The sequence below is a fragment of the Sarcophilus harrisii genome, chromosome 2 (assembly GCF_902635505.1).
Source record: "Sarcophilus harrisii chromosome 2, mSarHar1.11, whole genome shotgun sequence".
Classification (NCBI taxonomy): Eukaryota; Metazoa; Chordata; class Mammalia; order Dasyuromorphia; family Dasyuridae; genus Sarcophilus; species Sarcophilus harrisii.
In genome coordinates, this window is record NC_045427.1 from 410,055,418 (window position 1) to 410,064,715 (window position 9,298).

The 9,298-nt window shown below is 33.2% G+C and overlaps 1 protein-coding gene across 1 annotated transcript in view; it reads left to right on the forward strand.

The window, feature by feature from the left end:
• The window catches only part of C2H5orf47 (chromosome 2 C5orf47 homolog), a 37,984-nt gene extending 31,647 nt beyond the window's left edge, over positions 1-6,337 (forward strand). Inside the window, exon 5 of the mRNA XM_031953677.1 lies at positions 5,806-6,337. Within this exon, the coding sequence (XP_031809537.1) occupies positions 5,806-5,824 (19 nt within the window). The 3' untranslated portion in view covers positions 5,825-6,337. The remainder of the gene's footprint in view (positions 1-5,805) is intronic.
• Positions 6,338-9,298: the final 2,961 nt, after the last annotated feature.

A 9,298-nucleotide genomic window follows, 5' to 3' on the forward strand; every position in this document is an offset into this window, starting at 1 on the left:
CAAATTATGGTATATGAACATAATGGAATATTACTGGATTGTAAGAAATGATAGATATAATTGTAATTGTTAACTTTATATTGTTTGATGTTATGGTTATAATGATAGCACTCAAATACGGAGCCCCTCATGGTCCTCATGCTCATAATGCATGTAGCAAAGACAGATTTGGTTTGTACTTTTCCATGGTTTTGCTCTATTAACCCTGCCAGGTAGTTAATACTCACAGCTTCTGATTGGATAAAACTCTTGATCTGCTGCAGAGGTCTTGAGGCATTTCTCCTCTTACAGCCTTAGAGAGTTAACTTAGATCCTTTCTTAGTTTCTGGTCTGGATAAAGAAATTTCTCCTACTGAAGCTACACCAAAGAACTTTCCCACATTGGCGTATGACTGGGAATGTCCCTTCTACTCTCCTCTGATATATTATTTGTTCTTGACCAAGTCCATTATTAGAGTATATCATTTCATGGTTTAGACTGTTTAATAACTAGACAGTATAAGGTTGGAATATTGCTGTGGTGGACGAAATGATGATTAAATTTAGAAAAAATATAGAAAGATTTGGACTTATGGAGGAAGATGGTATCCACCTTCAGAGAAATAGAGGACAAGTGGAAATAAGCATAGTATGACTTTACATATATGCATATTTAATATGTGTTTGATTATAGATGTCTATATATGTACATATGTGTGTATGTATTCATATATTTTATGTATACATACACATGTGTATTTATGTGTATTTCTATCTATATATTTATCTGAATATATCTCCATACTTAATTGTAGCCGTCTGTGGATGGAAAAGAAGGGGAAATAAGTAAAAAGTGAACAATAGAGAACAAAAGAAAACTTACAAGGAAGTAAAGATAGATAGCTCTGTATGCAATGTGTGATGCTCATTATATAGATTTTCTTGAAATGGAAATGTATTGCCTTATATTTTGAATCCTCTTTTATGCTCTGCTCTGCACATAGCAATGTTTTTTTTTTGTTTGTTTGTTTTTTATTTTTTATTTAAGTTTAAAATAAATTTTAAAAATGCTTTTGGGGGAATTCTAGATTGTTCCTTTTATTCACATTGACTCTGATACTTTAGCTATTTTGTTTTCTGTGTGGTATTTTTCAAAATTAGAGATGTTTTCTTTACTTTATTCATATAAAAATAGATTTTAATTGTCTTAGGGTCTTTTCAGCTATTGTTGTTTTTCTTCTGCTTCCTCCTTCATACTTTATTCATATGATTATTCTCATCCTTACGACTAACTGCATTGCAAACTTTCAGCCAGTCATCTTTTAAAAAATTTAAATTACCTCTTTTAAAAATATTTATGTAATCTTTTCCTTTCAGTTATATTCAAAATAACATCAACAACAACAACAAAAAAAACCCTTTTACATTTGTTTCTAAAAGTTTTGAGTTCTAGGTTTTCTCCCTTATACCCAAATACAATTAAAATGTAAAGCATTTCCACAAAAGTCAAGTTGTGGGGAAAAAACAAACAAACATAGATCTCCCACCCTAATGAAAATAAAAACCCTCCAGAAAAATTAAGTTAAGTACAGAGAAAGAGGGGAGAGGAAGGAAGGAAGGGAGAGAGGTAGGGAGAGGGAAGAGGGAGAAAGAGAATGTTTCAATCTGTATTCAGACACAATCAATTCCTTTTCTGGGTATGGATAGGCTGTTTCATCATAAGTCCTTCAGAGTAGTCATGGGTGATTGTATTACTGAGGATAGCAAAGTCATTCACACGGCTGGTTATCCCAGAATATTGTTTTTACTTTGTATACAATACATTTCATTTTGTTTGTGTTCATGGAGGACTTTACAGATTTTTTTTTCCTTCTTTACCGAGCATGCTGCTCAACATTTCCCACAGAATAATAACATTCCAGCATAAACACATACTACAGTTTATTGAGCCATTCCCGTTGATGGACATCTCCTCAATTTCTAATTTTTTCTGAGAGAAGAGAGCTTCTGTGAATTTTTTTGGTACATATAGATCATTTTTACGTTTTTTTTTTTCCTAAAACTATTTTGATTTTCATGCCAAGTAGTAATGTTGTTAGGTCAAAGGCCATGTGTGACTTTATAGCCCTTTGGGCACAGATAACATCTTTTGATCATTCATTAATTGGGACATGACTCTTATTTTTTATAAATTTGATTCAGTCCTTTCTATGTTTGGGAAATGAGGCTCTATTAGAGAAACTTGTTTCAAAACTCTTCCTAAAATTACCATTGCTAATAGTATCCCCCCTCCCCCCAAATTTATTCTTTTCTTTCACCCTGTCTCTCCCCCAAAGTGTGTTGGTACTAACCATTCCTTCCCCTAGTATACCCTCTCCTCCATCACCTCCCCTTTCCTATATCTTATTCCTGCAGGGCCAGGAATAGACCTCCATACCCACATTGAATATTTATGTTACTTCCTCTTTGAATCAATTGTGATGAAAATAAGGTTCATTTTTCACCCTCTCCTCACCCTCTCCTCTCCACTGTAAGAGTTTTTCCTTACCTCTTTTTTATGGCATTCCACTTCTCCCTTTCCCTTTCTCCCAGTACATTCCCCTCTCACCCATTAATTTCATCATTAAAAAAAAAAGGTGTCCTTTCATATTCAACTCACACCTATGCCTTCTTTCTGTATAAACTCCTTCTAACTGTCATAATAATGAGAAAGTTCTGATGAGTTAACAAGTGTCATCCTCCCAAGTAGGAATGTAAACAGATAAACCTTATCAAGTTCCTTATGATATCACTTTCCTGATGACCTCTTTATACTTCTCCAGAATCCTGCATTTGAAAATCAGATTTTTCATTCTTTTCATCACAAATGTTTGAAACTCCTATATTTCATTTTCTTCTGAAGGATTAGACTCAATTTTGCTGGGTAGGCGATTCTTGGTTGTGATCCCAACTTCATTGCTTTCCAGAATGTTATATTCTAAGCTTTACAGTTCTTTTATGTAGAAGTTGGTAAATCTTGTGTTGTCCTGACTGTGGATCCACTATACTTGAATTGTTTTTTTCTGAATGCTTGAAATATTTTCTTCTTGACTTGGGAGTTCTGGAATTTGGTTATAATATTCCTGGGAGTTTTTATTTGGGAATCTTTTTCAGGAGCTGATTGCTGGATTTTTTTCAATTTTTATTTTACCCTCTAATTCTAGAATATCAGGACAGTTTTCTTTGATAATTCCTTGAAAGATGATGTCCAAACTCTTTTTTTGATCAAGACTTTTAAATAGACTAATAATTTTTAAATTGTCTCTCCTAGGTTTTCCAGGTCAGTTGTTTTTCCAATGAGATATTTCACATTTTTCTATTTTTTCCTTTTGTTTGGTTTTACTTAATTGTATCTTGATTTCTCATAAAGCCATTCGCTGCCATTTCCTCGGTTCTATTTTTTTAAGGAGTTATGTCCTCAGGGAACTTTTGTACCTCTTTTCCCAATTGGCCAATTTTGCTTTTTAAGCCATTCTTCTTCTCATTAGCTTTTTGCATTTCCTTTTGCACCACTTTCAATTCTTTTCCTAATTTTTTCTCTATCTCTCTTACTTGATTATCAAAATCCCTTTTGTTCTCTTCCATGATCTGAGCTCAGTTCTTTTTTTTTTTTCTTGGAGGCTTTGGGTGTAGGAGTTTTGACTTTGGTATCATTTTCTGAATGTATATTTTGACCTTTCTTGTCACCATAATAACTATTAGTGGTCAGAAACTATTATTTTGTTTTCTGGTCATTTTCCTAGTCTATTACTCTACTTCTTATTCTTTGTTAAAGTAGGGTTCTAGTTCCAGGATGAAGGGTGCACTGTCTCAAGCTTTTAGGGGTTTTATGCAGCTGTTTTCAGATATCCTTCTAGGGACCTGATCACAAGCACTCTTTTCTGCCTTGGAGCTGTCAGGTGTGCCCCTTCCCCACTGTAGCTGTAGTGTGCTGAATCAACAGAGTTTTACTTTGCTGATGCTTGGACCAGGAATTGGGTCTGAGGTTGCACTGGTGTGACTTGCACTGAGACTACATGCCCTGTTGCCACAGACCCTCTCACTGACCCTGTGTTCTAATGCTCTAAAAAATTTGTATTTAAAGAAATCTGTAGCAGTTTGGGGAAGAGGTAGGGTGAATTTCTACTTTTACTCCACCATTTTGACTTTGCCTTAATTACCTCTTTATTTCACTCAGTCTTCTTGATTCTAAATCTGATGCAATATTTTTGCTAAAAATGTACAGAATGGGAGAGGGAGTCAGCACAATTGTCTGATTCTTCTGGACAGATTACCTTAGTAGCTTAGGGATGAATTTAATTAATTAATTGTACCCAAAGTTTGAGCTGATATATCTGCTAAGAATTTTCCAGTTTTAGGAATTTCACCAAAAAGGGGAGGGAGGGAAAGAGAGAGAGACAGGCGGGGGGCGGGGGGAGTAGGAGTGGGAAGGGGGACAGAGACAGGGAGAGATAGGGAAAGAGCAAACAGACAAGAGACAGAAAAAAGCTGAGACGTTTTTCTCTATATCATTTTAAGACCTTTGAGAAATGGGTAGATTTCTAATCTTTTTTTCTTTAAAGAACTATTCCCAGTAGTTAGAAAACAGGTAAAAAGTGTTTCCTTGAATACTATGAGGCAGATAGGTTACAAATTTTCTCACTACTTTAGAACACTTTTTGATGTTGTTGTTGGAACTCATGTAATGAGACTGTATCTAGCAGAGGTAGCACAGTGGAGAGAATACTAGACTTGGATATTGGAAGATCTGGAATCGTTGACACTAATTGGCTCTGTGATCCCTAGACAAGTTGTTTAATCTCTATTTGCTTCAGTTTTTTTCTTTGTAAAATGGAGATATTAATAGCACCTACCTCTAAGGATTGTTGTGAGAGTTGAATGAGATACTTAGTGCTTAGCATAGTATCTGGCACACAGTAAGCATTGTATAAAGATTAGTTAGCAAAGAATTTTCTATTAAGCATTAATGTATGGTTTCATCAGAATGGTCATTCCTTCCCATCCATCAAATCATAGCTCTTTCATACCTCTTGAAGACCATATATTCTGTTGCTGTGCTTACAAAAATTCATACTATAGTGGTTGTCCTAGTGATAATGACACCTTCTCTCCCTCCTGCCCTGCTCCCCATAATGTACTTGGGATGTGATATCTGGCATCTTTCATCTTAGGACCAACAAATGTTCTAAGTCCTTTCAGTTAGGTCAGTCTGTCAAGAATTATGATCAGAGTTTATTGAGTAATCATGCTACCACACTATGATGAAGCATTAGAAAAAAACTTAATGATATCCTGACTGTTAATGTGTTGTCACTATGTTTGTTGTATAATAAATATAATGCTGATTGCTGCTTCCAAATATGGTCTTTCATGAGGGCATAATAATTAGGTTTGTACTTATTCACATCCTGATAAGTAATGACAATAATTGAGCTGTCTTAAAATTAAGACTGGTTATTAGAAAGCCTAATTAGATTTTTGAGTATTTTCTAGAAAGTTATGAAGTGTGTACCTACAAAAAGCAAAAAGTTCTTAGAAGTGTTTGTTTGCTTCATTGTTCCTTGGGAACACTTGCTTGATGGACCTAGGCACTTATCATGGAGTACATAAACAAGTTGATTAATAATACTTTGCTTTCTTAATAATGCCTCATATCTGATATGAAATGGTTCAGTGATTACCCTTCATGCTGGTTGATTTATTATATATGTTCTGGGTACATGAGGGGGAAATTTCCTTGAAAATGAAGAAAGTTAGATGAAATTCTTTATTTTTTGTATTATTTAGGGAACTCATCATGGAATGATTAAGAAACAATCAAAAATGGAAGAGCAAAATTAATGGATGGATACTGGCAACATCATTTACATTTCATGGAATGTTTTGGTTTTGTTTCTTGACATTTGGTATGGATAATTAGTTTACCCAACTCCTTAATCCCTGATAACTTTACTTTTATTGCATTTTGTTGTCAGTAGGAGTCATTCTTGGAAATCTATTTAAATCCAAAAAATAAAACATTTCCCTTGTATAATTACATTAAAAAATGAGCTGTAAATATTGTTTTGTGGATTTGTCTAAGGTATCATCTAAATTTCCAAAGTATATTTTCAAAAACATGAGAGTTTAACGAGTTTGAGTAGTCTCAAAGCTATAGGGACTTTGAAATCACATTTTACATGTTTGCAGTATAATGTGTCCCTATGAGCTTAATGCTGCTCTTATCCTTTGCAAGACAGACTTGAGATAGATCAGAGAGGATATGTTTGGAAATAAAGGTGATATAAAAGCAAAAGACAATTAAACAATCTATTTAATATTTGATTACAATTTTTGTTTTTCATTTTTCTAATGATGATATGTATATGCTTTCTAAAAATTACCCAAATGGATTCTGAAAGGGACACAGTTATAAAATCTGTATAATTTATCTAATTTATAGAAATAAATCCAATGGAAGTTGGAAGATGGATATTCAGTGATAGAGATGGATTTCATTTACTTCTGATGAAAACACCAGAGCTGAACAAAAAATTTGATCTTCAAACATAGAATTCGAGAAGCATAAAAAGTAAAAAGGAAAGAACTCATGAGAGCTATATCTCAGTTATGAGTATACTTAGAGAGTATTGTATAATTTAATTTTATTGTGATAATATAAAAAAAAAACTAGAGGTGGAAAGAGGCTTGTACTGGAAAGAGGAAAATGGAGGAAAAACGAGGGAAATTAAATCTCATGAAACGACAAAAAAGACCTGTTATAGGGAAGGGGATGAACATTGTGTGAATCTTACTCTTATCAGATTTGGCTCAAAGAAAGAATATCAGACATTTGGTTCATAGAGAAATTTGTCTCACCTTATAGGGAAGTGGGAGGAGAAAGGGGAAAAGAAAAGGGCGGCTAATAGAAGTAGTAGGGGAACGACATAAGAAGGAAGGAAGGATTATAAAGGAGGAGAGCTGTTTCAGGAAAGTGGTGGTCAGACACAAAATACTGGGAAAGAGGAAAAGGGGGAAAGGAAGGAGAAAAGCATAACTTGCAGTAAATAAAATGGCCGGAAATACAGAATTGTCGTTTTAACTGTGAATGTGAATGGGATGAACTTTCCCATAAAGGAAAGCAAATAGCAGATTGGATTAAAAGCCAGAATCCTACAATATGTTGTTTACAAAAAACACATTTAAAGCAGAGTCATACATATAGACTTAAGAGAAAAGGCTGGCACAGAATCTGTTATGCTTCAAGGGAAGTAAAAAAAGCTCGGGTAGCCATCCTGATCTCAGATCAGCAAAAGCAAAAACTGATCTAATTAAAAGAGATGAGGAAGGAAATTATATCTTGCTAAATAGTACCATAGATAATGAAGTAATATCAATATTAAACATATACACACCTGGTGGTATAGCATCCAAATTCCTAGAGGAGAAGTTGAGAGATGCAAAAAGAAATGGACAGCAAAACTTTATTAGTGGGGAATTTCACCTTGCTCTCTCAGAACTTTATAAATTGAACCACAAAATAAATAAGAAGTTAAGGAGGTAAATAGAATTTTAGAAAAGTTAGGTACAATAGATCTTTGGAGAACATTGAATGGAGACAGAAAAGAGTATACTTTTTTCCTTGGGGGTTCATGGAATCTATACAAAAATTGACAATATATTAGGGCATAAAATCTCGAAATCAAATGCAGAAAGGCAGAAATAGTAAATACATGTTTTTCAGATTATGATGCAAAAATTAATTGGAAACTAAAGAATGAGTGGGTGAAATAGCAAATCATAGTCACAATAATTTCATCTTAGAGATTGACAGTAATGCAACCAAGGCAGTTCTTAGGGTTAAGTTTGATATGTCTAGATACTTGCATAAAATAAAGAGAAAATCAATGAATTAGACTTGCAATTAAAAAAGCTAGAAAAAGAACAAATAACTTCCCCCCAGGTAAATACCAAATTTGAAATTCTGAAAATAAAGGGAGAAATTAATAAAATTGAAAGTAAAAAAAAAAAAAACTGTTGAACTCAATAAACACAACTAAACGCTGGTTTTACAAAAAACCTTTAGTTAATAGTAGATAAACCTTTAGTTAATTTGATCAGAAAAGGGAAAAAAGAAAATCAAATTGTTAGTATCAAAAGTAAAGGATGAACTTTCCACCAATGAAAAGGAAATTGAAGCAATAATTAGGAAATACTTTGCACAACTGTATACCAATAAATATTATAATCTAAGTGAAATTGATAAATATTTACAAAAATGTAGATTTCCTAGATTAACAGAGGTGGAAACAAATTATTTAAATAGGCCCATTTTAAACAAAGAAATTGATCAAGTTATTAATCAACTCCCTAAGATGGATTTGCATGTGAATTCTAGCAAAAATTTAAAGAACAATTTCAACATTATGCAAATTCTTTGGAAAAATAGGGGAAAAAAGGAATCCTACCAACTTCTTTTTATGACAGAGACAGGATGCTGATACCTAAACCAGGAAGGGTCAAAACAAGCAAAATTATAGACCAATTTCCCTAATGAATATTGATGCAAAAATCTTAAATAAAATATGAGCAAAGAGATTTCAGCAAGTTATCCCCAGGATAATATACCATGACCAAATAGGATTTATACCAGAAATGCAGGGCTGGTTCAATATTAGGGAAACCATTAGCATAATTGGCTATATCAATAAACTAATAAAAATCATATTATCTCAATAGATGCAGAAAAAGAATTTGACAAAATCCCACACCCATTCCTATTAAAAACACTAAGAGTATAGGAATAAGTGGAGTTTTCCTTAAAATGATCAACAGTAACTATTTAAAGCCATCAGCAAGCATTAGATGTAATGGGGATAAACTAGAATCATTTCCATAAGATTGGGGGTGAAGCAAGTTTGCCCATTATCACCATTACTATTTAATATTGTATTAGAAGTGTTAGCTTTGGCAACAAGAGAAGAAAAAGAGATTAAAGGAATTAGAATAGGTAAGGAGGAAACCAAATTATCATTCTTTGCAGATGATATGACGGTATATTTAGAGAATAAACTAAAAAGCTGTTAGAAATAATTCACAACATTAGCAAAGTTAACAGATATAAATTCCACAGAAATCATTAACATTTTTACATATTACCAACAAAATCAAACAAGATACAAAGAGAAATCCCATTTAAAATAACTGTAGATAATATGAAATATTTGGGATTCTACTTGCCAAGACAAAGTTAAGAACTGCATGAACACAATTACAAAAGTCCACACAAATAGAGTCAGAT